This window comes from Myotis myotis, unplaced genomic scaffold (assembly GCF_014108235.1).
Source record: "Myotis myotis isolate mMyoMyo1 unplaced genomic scaffold, mMyoMyo1.p scaffold_m19_p_2, whole genome shotgun sequence".
Classification (NCBI taxonomy): Eukaryota; Metazoa; Chordata; class Mammalia; order Chiroptera; family Vespertilionidae; genus Myotis; species Myotis myotis.
This window is the reverse complement of record NW_023416324.1, coordinates 10922597-10943999: the sequence shown is the minus strand read 5'-3', so window position 1 is coordinate 10943999 and position 21403 is coordinate 10922597. Positions and strand designations below refer to the sequence as shown.

General features: G+C 54.9%; 1 protein-coding gene and 1 long non-coding RNA gene across 3 annotated transcripts; both read left to right on the top strand.

Moving 5' to 3' along the window:
* Positions 1 to 12693: 12693 nt before the first annotated feature.
* Positions 12694 to 16125, top strand: CAMK2N1 (calcium/calmodulin dependent protein kinase II inhibitor 1). Its single transcript, XM_036351657.1, has 2 exons — positions 12694 to 13322; positions 14771 to 16125. The coding sequence occupies exons 1-2, from the start codon at positions 13199 to 13201 to the stop codon at positions 14839 to 14841; spliced, it is 195 nt and encodes a 64-aa protein (XP_036207550.1). The 5' UTR covers positions 12694 to 13198; the 3' UTR covers positions 14842 to 16125.
* A 927-nt stretch (positions 16126 to 17052) lies between these two features.
* On the top strand, positions 17053 to 20752 carry LOC118676970. 2 transcript variants are annotated; one of them, XR_004974274.1, is made up of 3 exons: positions 17053 to 18177; positions 19356 to 19430; positions 20424 to 20752. It is a non-coding gene; the product is annotated as an uncharacterized LOC118676970 (long non-coding RNA). The 2 variants fall into 2 exon arrangements; XR_004974273.1 differs by having other exon boundaries at positions 17053 to 19430.
* Positions 20753 to 21403: the final 651 nt, after the last annotated feature.

Genomic DNA, 21403 nt, shown 5'->3' with positions numbered 1-21403 from the left:
AAGTGGTCAGCGGTCTCCACGGCTCTTTAATCCCTTCCCTGCGCCGAATGTTCATTCTCTACCGGTCCTCCCTTTGCGGGGGAGGAGGGGTGCTCTCAGGGGCTGGCACCACTTCGGTGTCCAGCGTGGACAGCACAAATTAAACATCTTCCAACCAAGCGTCAGCCTGTTGCTTTGCCAGTAAGGCTCATTGGTTAGGCCCAGACTCCCCCGGTGGAAGGGAAGCCCCCCGTGATGGAATGAACTAGAGACCTGGAGGCCTGGGTTTGGGGCTCCCACAGATTGCGGGCCTGAGGAGTGGCCAGCTCAGGAGGGCCATCCTGGAGGGCATCCCGGCCCTCCACGCCTGAAGAACTCTGTTCTGACATCCTGAAAGCTGAGCAGTGGGAGAGGGTTGGGGTGGGTGTTGAACAGCAGGGAGGAGACTCACATTCGGCGAGTAAGAGTGCTGAACTAGTGTGTGCTCTTGAACTTTGAGTTAATCCTCACAGAACCCTTGCAGGCTCATGGGATCTGCGTTTTCCGGATGAGGGAGTAACGCCAGATCTGTTCACTGGGCTGGGGGCACAATGCTAGTAAGCGCTGGGTCTGAAGTTGTTTCCAAAGCTCCCCATCCATCATCCTCACCGGCAACGGGGCTCATCCCCTCAGTGCTCCCAGGAACACCCTGTAAGACACTTGTGCCCCAAGTTACGAAGAGGCGGCTACTGTGAAGGAGCAGGTGTGAGTGGTGAGAGCCCACTTAGCAGGGCTGGTGTTCAGTGAGGCGTTAGGGCCCTGGTCATATAGAGCAGCGGTTCTCAACCTGTGCGTCGCGACCCCTTTAGAGGTCGAACAACCCTTTCACAGGGGTCGCCTAAGACCATAGGAAAACACATATATAATTACATATTTTTGTGATTAATTACTAGGCTTTAATTATGTTCAATTTGTAACAATGAAAATACATCCTGCATATCAGATATTTACATGAGGATTCATAACAGTAGCAACATTACAGTTATGAAGTAGCAACAAAAATAATTTTATGGTTGGGGGTCACCACAACATGAGGAACTGTATGAAAGGGTCGCGGCATTAGGAAGGTTGAGAACCGCTGACATAGGGCGGGGCAGGTGTTTGGGGGGAGAGGTGGCCCAAGGGAATGTCCTCTGAGCGCCTTGAACGCATCCACTCCCATGTCCTTGTCGTTTCTGCTGTGTAATTGGGTCCAGGTTTCAGTAGAGAATGAACTGCCGGGGTGAGGGGTGTTCAGTGGGAATGTATCAGAGTTCAGTCCTTGGCATAGATTTCATGAATAAATCTGGTCAAAGTGATGGAAAAGGAGGGAAGCCAGCCTGCGCTACCCCAGCCCAACTCCTGGGCAGACTTCGGCCTCCAGTACCCCAGACAGCCAGCCAGGGAGATGCAGGAGCAGCCACGGTCCCTGCCTCCGGAACAGCTGGTTGGGAACGCAGATGTGCACGTCCCCAGTTCTGCGTGTGAGGTCCATGCTCAGTCAGCCTGGCTGGGACAGACTGTCCCGGGCGCTCATCCACGGTGGCAGTTCCCACTTTCCATTTGAGGGGCCTTATCTGCAGGGGGTTGGATGGACTGATACTTGGGGCCCAGGTTGGGAGTGGGAGGTGACGGAGACAGGAAATTGGAAGTTAGTTCCCAACTGACATTGGGATTGTTGAGTTTTGATTCTTTGCCAAGTTGACCCTGATGCTCAGTCACTTCAATGCTAGGAGACAGCGGCAGGCAGGGGTCATCTTGAAGAACTGCCCCTGGTGTGAATGTCTGCGCTCAGCATTTTGAATGCATTAATGCTTGGCCTCCTATAAAGTGGGTGTTGTTATCCCTCCTCACTTTACAAGCGCGAGAGAGAAGCTCAGCGGGCTTATGTTTTGCCTACAGCCTCACATCATCGAGAGCCAGGCGATGTTACGTTCTTTGTTTTTTTTTAAAAAAAAAAATATTTTATTGATTTTTTACAGAGAGGAATGGAGAGGGATAGAGAGTTAGAAACATCGATGAGAGAGAAACATCGATCAGCTGCCTCCTGCACACCTCCTACTGGGGATGTGCCCGCAACCCAGGTACATGCCCTTGACTGGAATCGAACCTGGGACCCTTCAGTCCCCAGGCTGACGCTCTATCCACTGAGCCAAACCGGCTAGTTATGTTCTTTATAGGCTTTGCTGAACAATCAGGGCAGGCCGAATTACCCCTTTTTATAAGTGCTGTGATTTTCCCACAGCTACCAAGGTCTGACTATGAAGCCTACGCCCTTGGGCTTTTATCACATCAAGCCTGAGAGGCTAAGGAGGAAAGCTGTTCAATAGACAACGGGATTACAGACACAGAGTGTTTTTCAAGCCAGTCAGCATGACAAGTCACCAGTCACACCCTAGGGCCTAGGCCAGTGGTTCTCAACCTTCTGGCCCTTTAAATACAGTTCCTCATGTTGTGACCCAACCATAAAATTATTTTCGTTGCTACTTCATAACTGTAATGTTGCTACTGTTATGAATCGTCATGTAAATATCTGATATGCAGGATGGTCTTAGGCGACCCCTGTGAAAGGGTCGTTCGACCGCCAAAGGGGTCGCGACCCACAGGTTGAGAACCGCTGCCCTAGGCTCACGTACTGCAGCTGGAGGCTCTGAGGTTCCCCAACTCACCCTGGCGGAGGAGGAGCTGGAAGGCTGGTCTTTGGAATCCTAATTCATCCAGTTATGTTCAACAATTCAAGAAGCAGCCCCAGCCAGTTTGGCTCAGTGGATAGAGCGTCGGCCTTCGGACCAAAGTGTCCTGGGTTCGATTCCAGTCAAGGGCACGTACCTTGGTTGCAGGCTCCTCCTCAGCCTGGGCCCTGGTCGGGTCTCATGCAGGAGGCAACCAATTGATGTGTTTCTCTCACATCGATGTTTCTGTCTTTCCCTCTCTTCCACTCTCCCTAAAAATCAATGGAAAAATATCCTCGGGTGAGGATTAACAGCAATGACAAATAACAAACAAAAAACAAAAGAAAAATTCAAGAAGCAAACAACAATATGTGGAAAAAACTAAAAAGCAAACAACAACATGACAAACTCGGCCAATCTGACCCCCTTTCTTTACAACCCTGGGCCTGGGCCGTGCACACCCCAGCTGGGTGCTGGATCCGGGGCTGGTGGTCCCACAAGGGCCTCAGGGATGCGCAGAGAAGTTTCAGATCATGGGTGGGCATTCATCTAACATTTGCTACCTGTGCATTCTGCGCCTAGAGGTGCCGAAGTGAGTGTGACAGTCTGCCGTCGCAGGGTTCAGCCTTGTCTCTGAGCGTATCCTATCCTGCGGGTGAGGCGCCTCTCAGTGGTTGGCAATACTTGTGGTTCACAGGATATGGTCGCTGGGAATGGCTTTTGGCACTGGCCTGGTTAGAGCAGATTCCCTGACTATTCAAGATAGAGCAACCCAGGGCAGTCGCTCCTTGCTGAGGGAGAGCCAGGCAAACAGTCCACAGAACCTCGCCTGGTCTAATCACACCCGCCTGACCGAGCCCCTGGCCGAAAGCCCTTCCCCAGGCTCCCTTTTCTCTCAGGCCCAACCCCGGCTCCTCCTGCGTGTCCTGCCCTGGCCCCTCCCCACGGCCCTCCCCACCCCTCTCTGTATCACACCTGTTGAGGCTCCTTAGATGCGCTGTGCTGGTTCTTCCCCGCGCTCCCGTCTCTCTCACACAGCCGCAGCTCCCACAGAAAACTGTTCCCGACCCTCCCCACCCACGTTAGGGGCCCCGCCTCTGAGATCCCATCGTACAGACTTCCTACTCCTGCTCTTAACCACACTGCCCAGGTCCCCGGCAGGAACTCTATCTTATTTCTTCTCCAGGACAAATTGTGAGTTGTTACTATACACGAACTGGCTAACTTCAGTGCTTGCTCTTGGCTAGGTGCCGCTCCGTGCTGCGCGGGTATTGTTCACTCCTCACTCTGAGGCACGTGTGTGCATCGTTCTTACTTTAAAGAAAAGATCAAGGCCCAGAGGCCAAGTGTTGCCCAGGCACATGAGAGATACAACATTTAAACCCAGGCAGTCTGACTCCAGGGCCCGAGCTCTCTTTTTGTTTTTTCTTTTTTTAAAACATATTTTTGTTGATTTCAGAGAGGAAGGGAGCGGGAGAGAGAGAGAGAGAGAGGAGAGAGAGAGAGAGAGACATAAATGATGAGAGAGAACCATTGATTGGCTGCCTCCTGCATGCCCGCTACTGGGGATCAAGCACACAACCCAAGCAAGTGCTCTTGACCAGAATCGAACCTGAGACCCTTCAGTCCGCAGGCTGATGCTCTATCCACTGAGCCAAACAGGCTAGGGCCAGAGCCTGAGGTCTTAACCATGGAATTCGGTCTTCGGACATGGAATTAATGAGTAAACTAGCAAATGAAATGGGTGAGGTAAAACAATCCTGGAAGGCTGCCTGTGGGAGTTGGCTCTTGGACCAGAGATGAGGGCCAAGCCTTGGCTCTAAGGAGTGAGGGAAGGACCTCTCTTAGGGCCTGAGGTAAAGATAGATAGAGCATGTAGAGAAACATCACGCCCAGTGGCCTCATGAGAGCTTGAGGAATCCACACAGGAGAGTCTGGACAATGTCATTGTATGGTGGTAAATGGTCTGGACTGGGAAGTCCAAAGGCTGGCTGCTTTCTCTGGTCCTGGCTCTGTTGCTGTGTGATCGTAACGGAGGGACTTAACTTCTCTGGGCCTCAGTTCTGTCTATAAAAGGAGCCATTTGAATGGGAAGCTTTCCCAGGCGCATTCAGCTCTGATGTTTTGCATGTCTGTGAGCTAGCAGGTGGACGCGAGACCAGGGAGGGCAGGTTCTCAGCCCGCCTTGGGGCTGCTGGTCCGAAGGATGCCATGTGGACCGTCTCCAAGCTAGCTACCTGTCACACCTCAGAACCACCTTCCCAGAAACCAGGGAGCCCAGCACATTCTCTCTAATTAGATAGTGTTAACTTATTAATTTTGAGTGAGATAAGTTTCTTTTCTTTCTTTTTTCTTTTTTTGAGAGCAGTTTCCTTGTATGATGTCCTGAATTGCTCCCGGGAGGGCTCATTAGTCACTTCCTCGGCAGCTGCCACACTGTCTTCCAGATGCCAGCAGAGGGACCTGGCATTTCCCTTACCCAAGAAGGGGGGCGGGAGCACATAAGGCTGAGCCAGAGACACTGGCATTGGTCAGAGGGGCCAACCAGACCTGGATGAAGGCCTGCTTGGTGATACAACCTTTGGCCTCTGACCCTGACAGAGCTGTTGCCTCACATCCAGATTCTTCCAGGATTGGGCCATGACACTGGAAGGCCACAGCTGAATGCAACAGGCGTTTATTAAGACCCTAGCGTGCCAGGCACTGTGGCTCTCTAACCTGAATGTTCTCTGGGCTGGGGGAAGAGGGGTACAAATGAGGTCATACTAATATTAATGTCCAAATTGCCAAAGCTGCAGGCCTCCCACCCCTTCAGTCTTCCCTAATATTTAAGGTGCTTCATAGAATGGGGCTTCATACATGCTTGCCATAAGTTGGCTCATAATTTTTCTTTCTTTCTACTGCCACGCAAGACTGTGGATAGAATCCCTCCTAGCCCTGCACTCTCCATTATGGCCTCCAGGTGGCGCTGTGCCCCTATGGTTGAGGCGGGCCGGAGGCCTGGGAGGAGAAACAGGTTGTGCTTCCAGGGGCCTGAGTAATGTTCTCTTTCCCAAGGAATGGGGAAAAGGCCTGGAAGGCCTGAGAGCAGAGGCAGAAGCGGACCCTGGGCTGCTGATCCCGGGCCCACCTGGGCACAGCCTGCCAAGAGGAGAAGCAGGAAGCAGGACTTTTCTCTCCAGTTCCTTCCTTTCTCTGCCCAACTCACCAGGAAGCTGGGTGCAGATGTGAACGTTTCGAGAAACCCAGAAAATTCAGGGGGAAAAAAAAATCCCACATTTCTCCCCCTATAATTTTCTAGGCATTCACATCTTTAAATACACTAACCATGATTTCCTTCAACAAAAACGAGATATGCATAATGCATCACATGTTCTTAAAATACCCAAATGACTTCACGCTGGGGAAGGGTGCTTAAAAAAACTGTACCGCACGGATTTTGCTTTCTCCCCAGAAGCGTTTTCTCAGTGGAGAAACCCTGCTTCTCCCAGCCCAGCTGCTCCCCTCTCCTCCGTCCTGTCTCTGCCTTTGGCTCTGTCTCCCGTGGGATCAAGCTCCTCTGTCCCCTTCCCTGCCACCTCTGGGAGCTGACGTCACCTTTCCTGGCAGTTCTGCTGCTTGTCTGGCCTGTTTGCCTCTTGCCCCTGAGTGTGGGAAAGGGTTTCTTCCTCTGCACATGGATCTGTCTTCCTCTCGAAGCTCTTCTGTCTATTTCTGGGAGCCTGTTTCTCCTCACATCTTTCTCACCTGTGCCTGGCACCTACTCTTCCAGACCGATTCTCCTCCTCCCCAGCCCATGCTCAGACCAGGGTCTGGCAGGGCACAGGGGAGGGCGTCTGTGGCCAGGCAGTGACTGCTCCTCAGTCTTCTACGCTTGCTGTTGTAGGGCAGTTCCCTTCCTGGGAAGAAAAGGCCCTCTGTCCACCCCTGCAGGCCACCCCCCGTCACTCATATCGTAGTGACCCGATCAGCATCTCATCCGATCTTCACAGTATCCCTTTGAGGTGCAGCTGGTCACCCCCTGAAGGGAATTCTGGCTCACAGAATGAAGTGCCTGCCTCCAGGTCACACAGGTAGGAAGGGATGGAACTGGGGTAGAAATGGGTCTTCTGATTTACCCTCACTGGACCTGCCGTTGGCGTGATCCTGGGGCACGGGGAGCTCTTAATAGTGAGTGGGGGTGAGAGTTTGGGATCTGAGAGTGGTGGACCCCTTTCTGAGCTGTTGGGGTCAGCTCCTCTGTCCCCTTTAGGGGTAACAACGTGGCTCAGCTGATTGCGCTGGTGAAGTCAGGGCTCTTTAGTCAGGGGACCTCAGGCCTCTTGAGAGCCCTGGACAGGAGAAGGCAGCCCGGCTGGGTGCAGTGTTCAGGGCCAGGCTGGGACTAAGCTCACACCCCTTGTCTGCCCCCAGGATCACGTGGCCACGGAAGAGTGTTGTGGTGCCAGGCCTCTCTGGGGCTGAGAGGAACAATTGTTTTCCGGGGTGACATGGGGCCCAGCGCCTCCCACCTGCTCATCCTGGGCAGGGCGGGGGGTGGGGTGGAATTGTAGGCAGAGCTACTGTCTCAGAGTTCCGAGCTGTCCTCACTCGTTCTTAAGTTTTCTGGAAGAGCATGGGACTCTCACTTTGTGGGTTGCCGGTACAATAAAATTTTTAAAAAATTACCCCGTCATCTTTGTAGTTTTTTTTTTTAAATTTTAGAGAAATACAGCAACTTCATTGTTGGGGAAAAAAACCCACACCAAACCCTTTTCTTTTCTGACTGTGCATTGCTGGAGCTGCCCCACCCCTACTCCCCATAGAACCCAAGTGTGCAAGTGGGTCCAGTGGGATCCAGACTGGGAGCAGAGGCCTGGGTTCCAGCACGCCCCCCCTGGGCCTCAGTTTCCACATCTGGACCAGGAGGGCTTGGTTGGCTGGATGACTCTAGATGTGGTTTTACGTTGAGCTGTGTGACACTCTGGGCATTCTTTGGAGACCCCTTGGGGGCCAACTGGAGTATGGGGGACCCAAAGGATGGGGTCTTGAGCCCCTATCTCCCCAGAAGCTTGCCCTTTATATTGAGGTTTCTTATAAGATATTTAAAATATATATATTTTTATTGATTTCAGAGAGGGAGAGAGAGAGAGAGAAACATCAATGATGAGAGAGAACCGTTGATTGACTGCCTCCTGCATGCCCCACACTGGGGATCAAGCGTGCAACCGTGACCTCCTGGTTCATAGGTCGACACTCAACCGCTGAGCTACGCTGGCCAGGCTAAGATTTTTTGAAGAAAGGGTGTTGGTGATTAAACAAATAAAGAAAAGCTCATATTCCTTGAGTTGCATTGGGGGAAGGTCTGTGCCTGCCACGAAAGTCCTCAGCAGATGTTTGCTGAATGCAGGGAAGATGAATGAATCTTCTCTTGCTGTTTCTTGACCCTACGCACACGTCGCCGCGAGTCAGGTAACACGCTTGCTCTCGCTGGGCGTGTCTGGGCACCTGTCCTGGGGCTGCCCTTCGAGGTGGCGGGGGAATTGGCTGCACCCAGGTCCCAGTCACTGAGCCGAGAAGGGTGGTGATGCTGTGGGTTTTATCCAGCCGTGGCTCAGCGTGGTGCATGCCTGCTGGGCGGCCACTTAGCCCCTGGAGGTGACCAGCTGGCCACTGATGCTGCAGCACACCCTGGCCTTCCCTGCTGACCGACGGTGGGAGCCATCCCTGAGCAGGCTCAGCACTCCCAGGCCTCCTCCTCTATGGGACCCGGGGCCGGAGCTGCCAGCTGGAGCCCCATGTCAGGGCTGAGGTAGCCAATGCTTTCCTCTGATGCTGCTGCCTGTGCCTCTGTTTCCCCGTGTGGACAGGTGCGAGGGGAAGGAAACCAGGGAGCTAATGTGTCCTGGGCACCTGCTCTATGCCGGGCACACTGGGGCTGAGTCTGCCTTTTCTACCCCCCAGCACCGTGCTGAAGGAGCCCATGGATGAGGTCCGGTCCCGTGGTTCTCAGCTCCACAGCATACTAGGGCAATGGTTCTCAACCTTCTGGCCCTTTAAATACAGTTCCTCATGTGACCCAACCATAAAAATATTTTCGTTGCTACTTCATAACTATCATGTTGCTACTGTTATGAATCGTAACGTAAATATCTGATATGCAGGATGGTCTTAGGCGACCCCTGTGAAAGGGTCGTTCGACCGCCAAAGGGGCCGCGACCCACAGGTTGAGAACCGCTGTCCTAGGGTTAGGTGAAGGAACTTCCAGGTGAGGTTTGCGGGGTGGGGAAGACAGCTCCCCACCTTTGCCTCAAGCAGGTTTTAAGTAGATTTGGGAGAACTGCCTAATTTTGCAGCTGAAAAAAAAGGGGATTTTTCTCCAAGTTTCCCATTTTATGAAATAGAGTCAGAGGCCTAGAGGAGAGAATCAATTTATTCAAGGCCACAAAGAGAGTCAATAGCTAATAATAGTCCATTTATTGGGGACTTATTGTGTGTCGGCATATGATACATGTATGATCTCCCTCCTCAGAACAAACCACCAAGTGGGAACAATTATTATCCCCATTTGGCAGATGAGAAACTGAGGAACAAAGAGGTGAAATGATCACAGATTCAGGAAATGACAGAGTGGGAATTTGAAAGCGGGGGGGTGTGGGTGCTGCCCCGTTCACCCTGAGCTATGGCACCAGACTGTGTCTTGCCAGGCTGCCTTGCTGAGTGGTTGGGCTGGGCCATCCCCACTCCTACCTTAGTTGGTCCATTCCTCCATCTGGACCTGGCTTCTTCTGACCTAACATAGCCCTGGTCATCTGAGCCAGCCTCCTTTGGGGAAGGCAGAATGGAGCCTCAGGGTGTGCCTGTATCCAGGCCTAGGGCTCCAGGACGAAGGGATCCTCCACTGAAGGCCTGGGGCAGTGGGGGGCCGAGTGAGGCCTTTGTAAAGGAGCTGGTTGGGAGTGATGGAGGTGGAGGAACGCCACTCTGACTCAGACGTGCCGGTGCAGAACTTGTGTGTGACCTTGGCGACATCACTTTCAACCTTCAGGTACCTTATCTGTAAAATGGGCCTGACTGCCCCAGTCTTGTTGCTTCTGAGAGGAAGGTCCTAAGGAGGTAGGGGTCATGAACATGCTCTTTTAACTGGAAAGTGCCATGTGCCTGGGAGGGCGGTGTGGCTCGCTAAGCCGGTGGGTGCTGAGTTGGGAAGGGGGGTGCTGCCACCTTGAACCTTGTTGGAACAAGGCAAGGCAAACCTAAAAGCAAACGGCTGTAAAACCCGGCTTCTCGCCTTACTCTGACTTGCTGTGTGCAGGGGTTGCCAATCCTCTCGGTGGCTTTCCGCTTGCTTCGGCACAGTTGGCGCTATGGTAGGTGCCCAACGTGTAAATTGCTTCATCACTCAGCAGCGAGGAGGGAGCGAGGTGAGTGTGAGATGAGTGTGGTGGTTCCAGCCCGGCACGCTGTCACCACGGTGGGGTTTCCCCTACAAGGACCTGGCACCACAGCTGGGAAGAGGGGCGGCTCCAGGTCCCATCAGTAGCCCGTGACCTTGGCGAGTCCCTTATCCTCTCGGTGCTACATCCGTTACACAGGGATGCAACATCTCCTCTTTCTACCTCCGAAGGTGTTTATTTTGAGAAGGAAGGCCAATGATGGATGCGAAAATGCTTTGGGGGAAAAACAGAAAGCATGATACAAATGTCCGAGCTTCTTGTTGTAACCTTGATCGTCCTGCACGTTATGCTTCTGTTTTCTCTTCCAGCACTTGGCCTGGTGCTAACCTCAAAGCAGGCATGTAAAGCCTTAATGAATGGAGACAGGCGGCTTGCAGTGTGAAGCAAAGGCAGGCTTGAGACCTGTTGCTTCTACCGACTGGGGAGTCAGGCAAACCCCTGACCGGCTAGGGGCTTTAGTTTCCCCGTTTGTAAATGAGGGGCCTGGCTGGGTCATCTCTATGGATCCGTCCAGCTCTGATGGCTCTGGAACGGGAATGGACAAAGTGCTACTGTTCTTTCTCGCTCATTTCCGAGGCATTTCTCAAATGTTTAGTACATACCCACTCTTAGGCACCGGGAGCCTGATGCGTTTTTAAAAATATATATATATTTTTATTGATTTCGGAGAGGAAGAGATAGAAACGTCACTGATGAGAATCATTGGCTGCCTCCTGCCCGCCCCCCACTGGGGATTGAGCCTGAAACCCAGGCATGTGCCCTTGACTGGAATCAAACCTGGGAGCTTTCAGTCCACAGGCCAAATCAGGCTAGGGCCTGATGCATTGTTTTCATAACAGTCCTCTGAGGGACACAGGCAGTTCGCTGGTTTCAAGCGCCGCTTCAGAGCTGACATTATGAGGTCCAGAGAAGGGACGTGACTTGCTCAGTCACACAGCTAGCCAACGACCGGGCTGGGACTCAAAGCCAGGCCTAACCCAGAGGTCACCCTCATTCCACCTGCCACATTTCTTAGCCCCTTCTTCCCTTTCCCCCCAAGGTGTCTGGTCCCCGCAGGCCAGGTGGCTTTTTAAAACAGTTGGGGAGGGGACTGGGCAGGCTGCTGTCTGGCAGCTTCTCTACCAGATGTGATATCACGACCCCCCCTTTCCCCTCCAGCCCCCCAACACCCAAAGTCCTAGAATTAAGGGGGAGAGTGAACAGGTTGAGCCAGCGGCCACCTCCCACGGTGACTAGATGTGTTTCCTAACCTTGCCCTCAGCATTGCATGACCTTGGGCTGGCTGCCCCGCTCTGTGGTCAGGCTGGTCCTGCCGAGCCAACGCGGTCGCCAGGGGGAGAGCAGGTGCTGTTGGCCCCGGACGAGGACAACAAGCTCTCCCCGTGCACCTAGCCCCCTCCGAGGTACTGCGGTACCATCTGCCTGGCAGATGCGCCTCCCAGGCCTCCGGGGCTGCCCCAGTTTCCCTCCCGGGATCAGGGAGCCCGCTCCTCCGCTCAGCAGCCACAGTCTCTCCCCAGGGCTCATGGCTGTTGCTGGAAGGGAGGTCCCGAGGGCAAAGGGCTGCAGGCCCCGACGTCTCGGGCAGACGCCGCCAAGAGCCGGGTATCCCGGGTGAGCCCGGCGTAACGAGGCGCTCCCCTCTCCTCCGGGCGTGCGGCTGCCCCTTTCCTCCCCGCACCGCCTCCGAAGGCCGGCCGGGCCTTCCTGGGAGAGCAGAGAAGGGGGGAGGGAGAGTGTGAGGCCCAAGGGGACGCGTCCTGAGACTCCGAAGTTGGCCGAAGTGCGGTGGTGGGGGGTAGGGGCGCCCTGGTTTGAGGCTGGCAGGGGAGGTCGTGTCCGCGGGTCACCTGGTTGCCCTCGGACCTTGCGCCCCCGCATCGGGCCTCTGGGAGGAGAGCGCGGCTTCCACCTGTCCTTCCCGGAGTGCGGGGTCTGCCCGCGCCCCTCCCGCTCCCGGAAGCCCCAGTCCCCCCGGCTCCCCGCAGGCGGCGGGGCTGGCGGGTCCGCGCGGAGCCGCCGCGTCAGTCCCGGCTCGGGGCCGGGTAAACACCCGCGGGAGGGAGCGCGGGGGGAGGGGAGGGGGTGCCGGAGGCCGCGGGCCAGGGCGGGGCTCGCGGGGGGGCCCCTCCGCGCGGGCGGGCGCCGGGTGCTGGGGGCGGGGGCAGGAAGCCAGCCGCGGCCCGGGCCGGCCGGCGCGGCCCCGTGACGTCGCTCGGCTTCCAGGGATCTCTCCCCGCGGCCCCGGCCCCCTCCCCTCGCCTCCCCGGCTTCCTCCCGGCCTCGCCTCCCCGGCCGGCATTGCTGGCTCGCAGCGGGCTCCGCAGCCCCAGCGCCCTCTCCGCTCGCTCGCTCCCCAGCTTCCCTCCGCGCCCTCCCTTCCTCCCCCCGGCTCCTCTCCCTTCCCAGCTCCTCCCTGGCCGCGGCCTCTCGGATGCTGACCTAGTCGCTCCTCTCGCCTCTCTTCTCCCCTCTTTCTCTCTCTCCTCCCTCCCTCCCTCCCGGTCTCTGTTTTTCTCCGCGTCTCCCTTTCGGTTGCTCTCTCCCCGCCCCCTCCCTCCGGGTACCCCCCCCTCGTGTCCTCCCTCCTCCCTCCCTTCTCTCCACCTCCCCCTCCGCCCCTCACCAACCCGCTGCTCTCAGCTCCCCAGTCAGCCTCCCGGACCTGCCCGCCGCCGCCCGCACGCAGGACCAGCCCGCCGGCTCCGGAGTGCGCCCCGCTCGGCCCCGCGCCCTCGGGGCTCGCTGGGACCCCCCTTCCTCCCGGCTCCCGCCCCGCCCGCCGGCTCCAGCCCCGCGCCCGAGCGAGCGCGCCGGCCGAGGATGTGAGTCCGGCTCTGCTCCGCCCGAGCAGCAGCCCCTCGCGCGCCCATCGGAGCGCAGCGCAGCGGCGGGCGCTCCCCGGGTCGCTCCGGCGGGCCGCGCGCTCCTGCCCTAGCGGCGCCCCCTGCCTCCCGCCGGCGCCGCCGCCGCAGCCCGCGGGCCGTCCCCGGCCGGCCGCCCCCGGCCCCAGCGCCGCTGACCCTGTCCGCCGCGGGCGGGGACGCGGGCGGAGGAGGCGCCGCCGCCGCCGCAGAGCCCCCGGACGCAGCCATGTCGGAGGTGCTGCCCTACGGCGACGAGAAGCTGAGCCGCCTGCAGGACACCAACAACTTCTTCGCCGCCGGGCAGAACAAGCGGCCGCCCAAGCTGGGCCAGATCGGCCGGAGCAAGCGGGGTGAGTGGGCGGCCCTCTCCCCCAGGCACCCCCTTTCTCGGGCACGGGGGCCTGGCGGCGGTGTGCGAGGATCTCCCGCACCCGGGAGCCCGTTCCGACCCAGTGGAACCCCCTTCGTGCGGAACTGGGGGAGCCCGCACTGCGGTTCGGCTCCAGCTGCCGCGGGCTCCCTCCACCTCCGCCCGATTCCCGGTGGGGTCACCCAGGGGGCGTGGCGCTTCTGGCTGCAGCGGGGGCTGGAGGCTTTCCCGGGACCCCACCCGCACCGAAGTTTGCTGTTTGATCTCCCACCCCCCCTCTTTTGCGCAGTGTAGTCGCTCTGCACCTGGGCGGTGGTGTCCCAGGACTCCCCAGGGGACGCGTGGGGAAGTGCGGAGAGAGGACCCTATTCCTGCGGGGAAGTCTAGGCGCTTTCGGGCTTCCATTGTGACTCTGGGGGAGGGAGTTGGCGGAGCCTGGGCGCTGGGCGCGAGAGCTGGGAAAGCCCGGAGACACAGGGACACCGAGTGGCTCCGAGAGGAGGTCCCGAGGCGTGTGCACAACGAGGATGCAGGCAGCAGCCGGGAGACACCGAGGCGCGGAGACAGGGAGGGAGCCGGCCGGTGGGGTGGGGGTGGGGGTGGGGACCGGGATGGGTGAGACCGAGACAAAGCTCGGGAGAGGGAGCCAGAGCGGGAGAGACTGTGCACGGGGACGCTGGCTCCGGGGAGGGCAGAGAAGCCGCTGAAACAAGGAGGGCGGCCGGCACCCCAGATGCAGAGAGCGCCCCAGAGATCCCGACAGGTGACTGGTGCGCGGAGAGACTGAGAAAGGGAATGGGGAAGGCGAGGCCGGGTCGGGATGGAGAGAGAGGCGGGGGACGCAGCGAGAGGCAGGCGCGGAGAGGCGGGCGAGACCCGGGAGGCAGCGGCGGGGGAAGCGGAGGGGCCGAGTACGCTCCGGAGCGGGTCCCGGGATCCCTGGACCCGCCGCGCGCCGTGGGAACCGGCCCCCAGCGTCCGCTCTCCCTCCCAGCACCGCCTCGCCCAGTCTGGGCTACCCGCGCCGCGCTTGGAGCGTCCCCGAGGGTCCCAGACCCGGAGACCTTGGCTTCTCCTCCCCTCCCTCTTCTGACCTGGAGCCTTCCTTCTAAATTACTGTCCCCCCTCCCCCCCCGCGGGTGAGGTGGGTGGGGTGGAAGCAGAAGGGGCTGCGCGATTTGCGCCCTCTCTCTGATTCCTTTTCTTAGAACTGAGCTGGGACACAGCCAGGGGGTGGGGTGGGGGGAGGGGTTCAGAGGAAAGCCACAGAGGGACCCTGGGCGGAGGCCCGGGAGGAGAGGGCTGTGTCTGCTCGCGAGGAACCCTCCCCCTGCCCTCCTCCAATCCCCCCTCCCCCGCTCGAGTAACCGAGACCCCTGGCGAGGCCCAGCGCGCTCACTCTTCCTCTTCTCCCCCCGTTTTTTGCAGTTGTTATTGAAGATGATAGGATTGATGACGTGCTGAAAACTATGACAGACAAGGCACCTCCTGGTATTTAACTCCCCCAAGACAATGGGTTAAGGGTGAGGCTAAGAATAAGAACGGCGCTAACAGTTATTGGCAAAAAGCGTGTGAAGAGAGGAAGCACTTTGAAATTTATTACTAGCTTGCTACCTGCGATGGAATCAACAGCCTGTATGTCGAGTCAGGCCGGGAGACAGATGATGAGGCGGGAGAAGGAGGAGGAGGAGGAGGAGGAGGAGAAGGCTCTGGGCTCCTCTGCAAAAAATAAAATTAAAAAAATAAGTAACAAAATCACTATATACACACACACATATAAAGGAATAAAGTCTCAGTTGCAGCTATTTGTCAAAATTAATATCCATTTCTTTTTATATACAGTGAATGTTGCGCAATTATAGATCCGGATTTTGAACCACTTTAATAGCGAAGCGGCAGCACCGGGTGTTTGAGGTGGTGGCAATCTTCGCTGATTTGGCTGTTCCCAATGTTTACATTATTTAGTCTTGCAAAAATTATTCTGTGCACTTGGATGTGAAATGCTGTTCAGTTTTATTTTTTTATGTTGTTATCCTTGGATGTACAAAAAAAAAAAAAATACCGGAAAATGATCTGTATAGATACTCTGTTTTATTTTGGTCCTCTTTCAAAGTTAATCAGGAATGTGTTGAAGATAAGAGAACTTTTCTAAGAAATGATGGCTACCTAGAAGGAATCCCTGTTTTATTCTAAAATGAACTGTAAAGCTGTGTTTCTTTCTTGCTGCAAGCTATTTGCCCAAGTTAATGCAAATGGAAACATTTTTCTATGTCAGGAAAGAAAAACCATAAAAAAAACAAAAACAAAAACAAAGAAAAAAAATGCTTGAGCTTTTTCTAATCTCTCTCTGCAGTCTGTTGGGTGAGCAGCCTGTTTTTTCCTCTGATATTGTGTCAGTTTATTTTCTTTAATGGACTGTAAAAAACAAAATGTAATCACAAGAGTGCCAAATATCTTGAAATGCCAAACGGCATTTTGGTTTCTTTTCTTTTTCTTTGTGCTCTGAGTCCACGTAAAGGAATGCTTAGAGTGTCTTTTCTGTTATTTATAGGGGTTCTCTTAAGGCACACCAGCTGCCTGTTTTGCATGGTATTTGCAAAAATGCCTCTTGCGTGAGGAAATCTTTTACCATCTTTTCGTTTGCAACTTTGGACCTCAAGAGGTTTCTTCCCTTCCCTTCCCTGGTCCTCTTTTCTTAATTCGATATTCTGTATGTTGCACCTTTAACCAGCACACAGGGCTATTTCTCCGATGTACAATAAAAGAACTGTTCCTGTGTCTCACTCCTCTCTTTTCTCTGCTTTGGTTCTGGGGGACTTGCTTTTTGCCTGTGAAGCAAAAAGGCAAAGTGGGAGGCACTGTGGACTGGGCTCCAATGGTAGGAAAGACAAGCTGGACAGCAAGTTCAAAGAGCAAGTTCATTCACTGTGTAGATTTTCACTGGGCCTCCCTGCCTCCCTGAGGTTCCTGCCGTCGCTGGTGGGTGTGCAGAGAAGGGGGGCTGGTGTGTAGGGAGGCAGTCTTGTTAAGAACAGTGTTTGGAGGCTGGCAGACTGGGACTCAAATCCCAGCTCCTTCACTTCCTAATTGTATGGATTTGAGCAAGACCCTTCACTTTAAGCCTTTCGAAATCTGTGAAGTGGGGATAATGCAGCCCCCACCGCACAGGTTGTTGGGAGGGTTAACACAATACCTAGCCCTCAGGATCGTATGTCCATATAATCCTTTACCGAGGGCCACCTGTCCGAAAATGCAGGGCCGAGGAAGAGCTAGGCCCCCCTCACCCCTCTCCTTCCTGAGTTCACTGGTCCTGGCGTGAGCGATGAGTCGGTCCTCTGGGGTCCACGGCCTGGGGTGTCTCAGGCTTCCTCACTCAGAAGCTTTCCTGCAACCACCGCTCAAAAAGGCTCCTTATGAAAAAACTTCTCGGCCCCTCGTGTTCAGGGCAGTTCATGGCGGTGGAGCAGGCCCCTGGGGAAGGAGGGGTTGGGAGAAGGATTTTGGCTGAAGAAAGTCTGTTCCACATCCAGGAGCCCCAGTGCCGGGAGCTTTTAATGTGTTTGTTGTAAAACTGTCAGCCTGGGAGTCACAACACAGCTCACAGTGACGGGAGCCTGCCTGTGACTCAGACATCAGGTAAGACAGGCCTTGGGGTGGGGTTGGGGGTGGGGGAGGAAGGGGGGCTTCAGACAGCCTGTGGGGGAGGGGGGATGTCTCATTCCCCCTTCCCAGGCGGTGGAGGCCCAGAGCCCAGGAGGGCCCCCCAGAGAGCTGGTTCTCCCATCAGCCGTTGTGAGGAATGACGGGCAAGCTGGTATTATTGGCAGTGCCCGCAGGGTGACTCGGGAAGGCGAGATTGATTTTCCCAGATGCATGCCCCTGTTCCTGAACCTGCCTCTGCTCTCTGCTGATCTCAGAGAATCCCAGCATTTTGGAGCTAATGGGACCTGAGCCCAGCTTTTCCCGTGAGAAGGCCCAAGGGTGCCTCACGGAGAGTTAGGGACAGGGTGCACCTTCTGTGTGCCATCCATCTGCCAAGATGGGTAGGAGCCATATGGAAAGCTTCTCTCAGAAGGCACACATATTCGCACCCCGGAGTAATTACCACTTACCTGAGCCGAGCACTGCAATTCCAAAGTGCTTGCCCTTCCATCCTTTCACATAATCGGCCCAGCAACCCTGGAAACCCACCACCATGAACTCTCTTTAGTCAGGGAGGAAATTAACACACCAAAAGGTTTTGCTAAAAGGACCACAGGGCATCCACATGAATTAAGCTTTGGCTGTTTACCCCACTCACAATAGCCCTATGAAGTAGGCATTATTATCCTGATTGTGCAGGAGCAGCCAGGGCTCAGAGACATGAAGGAGCTTGTATGAGGCCACTCAGCTAGTTAGGTCGCTGGGACAGAACTCGAACCCAGAGCCCAAGCTCCAGGATGGAGATGCAGAGTCATCTGACCCCAGGCCCGGGCTCAGTCTCCGGTGCAGCCACTGTCCGTCAGCCGTAAAGATCCTCTTGTGGGTTTGTTGTTTTGAGGCTGGGCTCTCCTGCTATGCTGCACAGCAGACAACTGCAGAAGGGATCAGAGGAGGCAGGGCTTGATGTGGTCAGCGAAGGCCCTGAGCTGCCCTCTGCTGGGAAGGGGGGAGCGTGGGAGCCCTTGGCCGAGGCTCCAGGTCCATTTTAATAAGTGATGTATTAAAATGTTCCTGCTGGAGGCCACCCCGTCAGCCAAAGCAGGAATCTCGGCCTGGGAAGCCAGTCCGCCTTTCCGGAGGACTCCACTCAGCAAAAGAGAACATAAATCTGACACATCCACTATAACATCAGGGTGAGCATTTGTTGAGAAGGCACTTTGGGGACTGGGCAGATATCACATTATACCAAGTGCAGGATATCTGGTTAGGTAGCAATACATATGACAAGGGCCATCAACAGTCCGAGGTGGGGGAGGGTGTCTCCATGCCTCCATGCGTGGATGGAGCATCCGTGGCTGCATCATTCAAACGCCACTAATTGAATGCTTGTAATAAGCATCCATCTCTTCGGATTCTGCTTGTGGCCTGTCCAGGCTGACAGTCTGAAGGAATATCAAAAAGCACCTCCAAGGGGGAAATTGGCAAATTAAGTTTTAAAAGAAAGAGACTTAAAAATTACTGCTGTCTGGAGGCCCCAGATGAAGGAGTGAGTTCTGCAGACAGCAGGCAGCAAAATCCGGGGCCCTAAGGACCCAGCGGGAGGGGCAGACTGTAAGGAGGCTGCTGCAAGAGTAAAGGGCTCGAATTTAGGACTTAGGTGACTTGGATTGGAAACTTCTCTGGTATGCTTTCTAGTTGTGCCTTGGGGCCAGTTTCTCAAGCTCTTTGGGCTTCTGTAAAACGGGGGTGACAAAATGCCTACCGCACAAATAAACAGAACCCCCTTTCTCCTTCCCAGCACAGGACCTGGTGCATAATAAATGGTAGCCATCAATATGAACATACTAGAGGCCTGGTGCATGAAATTCGTGCACAGGAGCGGGGGATGTCCCTCAGCCCGGCCTGCACCCTCTATAATCTGGTACCCCTCAGGGGACATCCTTCTTGCAACCCTGGAACTCTGGCTCCTAACCTCTCGCCTGCCCTCCAGCCTGATCCTCCTAACTGCTCTCCCCTGCCGTCCTGATCACCCCTAACTGCCTCTGCCTTGGCCCTGCCACCATGGCTTTGTCCAGAAGGACATTCAGTCTAATTAGCATATGACCCTTTTATTAGTATAGATGTGAAGTGCCTACTATGTGCTAAGTGATGGACTTTCAAGACCTAGCAAACAGTTCTGGCTGCCAAAGCTTCTTTGCAGATGTTTTTTGGCAGCCCAGAGCTGACACCCAGGGTACTAAGGGGCAGTGGTGGCATCACCATAGGGCTGGGGAGGAGGGAGGCGTCAGCTTGCTTCTCATTATCTCCATCAGCTCCCCAAAGCACCCAACAAATCCAATCCTAAGTAAATCTGTGTGCTTGCTCCCCAAAGCAGTGTCAAGAGAAGTCTCCACCCCCTTCTAACCAGATTGTCTGAAGTCTTCGCTCTATGGATGGAGACGAGCAGGTAGGACTTTTTGCCTAGGAAGGGAAGAGCTTGGCTTTCTGCTTGGATCCCCTCCTACAGATCCTCCTCAAGCATTGTATTCATTTGACAGATGTTAACTTAGCACCTACTGTGGGCCAGGCCCTGTGCCAGGCTCATTGGGTATGAAATGGTAAGGAAGTGAGTTTTCCCCGGTTTGAAAATGATGATGCCATGAAAATGAGGTGGGAGCTAGTGGCTTGGATACTCTGAAAGTCAGCGGCTCAGATCCTTAATTCTGGCAAAAAAAAGGAACCAAAGGGACTGGGTCTTGGGATTGCCTGAAATGTAAACGTGAGAGCCACTTAAAAAAAACTAAACTTTTACTTCAGAACAGTTTCAGGTTTGCAGAAAAGTTGTGATGATAGTGAGTGCATCTACCCCTGACCCAGTTTCCTCTATTGTTCACATCTGTCATTACTACGGTACATTTTTCACAATGGAGGAGCCGACATTGTTCCTTTATGATGAACTGAACTCCACATTTCATTCAGATTCATTCATTTTGATCTGTCCCAGGATTCCATCCAGAATACAGCATTACTTTTAGTCACCGTGTCTCCTTAGGCAGCCCTTGGCAGGACAGTTTATGAGACTTTCCTTGTTTTTTTTTTTTCTTTTAAAATATATTTTTATTGATTTCACAGATGAAGGGAGAGGGAAAGAGAGAGAGAGAGAAACATCAATGATGAGAGAGAATCATGGATTGCCTGCCTCCTGCATGCCCCACACTGGAGATTGAGCCCACGACCTGGGCATGTGCCCTGACCTGGAATAGAACCCTGACCTTCTGCTTCATAGGTCGACGCTCAACCACTGAGCCACACCGGCCGGGCTTTCCTTGATTTTGATGGTCAGGTGTTTTGTAGACTGTCCTCAACTGGGGTCTATCTGATGTTTCTCTCATAGTTCAACTGGGGTTATGGGCTTTGGGAGGGAGACCGTGGAGGTAAAGGATCATTCTCATCACATCAGGTCAAGGATGCATGCTGTCAACATGGCTTATCACTACTGACGCTGACCTTGACTTGGGATTCTTCTGTCCAGGCGATGCAAGTGACACACTTATCTGCGGTTCAACTCTGCCTCCGTGTTGAGCAAGCCACTGTGGTCTAGATGTAATCGTGAGTTCCAGGCAAACCGGGGGAAAACAGAAATGCCACAAGGCCCAAGGTACTGCCTGATGACCGATAGATGGAACCTTACAAAAGAGAAAGAGAAAAAAAGAGAGAGATGAAAAAAAACAACCAGCACCCTAATAAAAGCAACTTCCTGTGGACGGGAGCTGTCACTCTGCTTAGAAACTGTGCAGAATTTTCTCTTGGAAACCTTCAGGCAGCTGCTCTAGTTTATAAGATCTGCCTATTGGAAGGAAGGAGAAGGGGAAAAACGGTTGTCGTTATTCCAGCAACAGAGATTCTCCCAGACCATGTGCAAAAATAAATCCCTGGAGACCGAGCTGTGTCCGGGGAAACCTGGCCTCGGGGCAGGAGCCTGGGTCCTCCGGCCCCAGACCCTTCTCCAGTGGGACCAAGAACCCAGAAAGAGAGCCCCACCTTGCCGGCACTGCCCCCCCTCCCCCACTTTCCCCCTTGTCTGGAATGAAGACTGGTGTCTGGCGTCACCTCTCACATGGGAGGGTTTGTTCTTAACCCCGGGGCAGTGCACACCCATGGGCCTGCAGGAAGGCCTTTGACCCAGAAACAGCTGTTTGAGGACAAAAGGTCGCTAAAGGGGAAGGGAGGTCAGGAAGGACAGGCTGAAGGGGAGTGAGGGACCCGGGAAATGTGCCATGGGAAACCCTAACGGAGTGGTGATGGGGGCGGGGTCGGTGGGGGGCCGACAGTGAGGACAGGAAGTCGCTAAGGAAAGGGGTGTCCTGTAAGGCAGAAAGTGGGTGGCTAAGGTATGAAAGAGTTTGGTTGGGAAGGGTGTTTGGGAAGAGGAAATCAGCT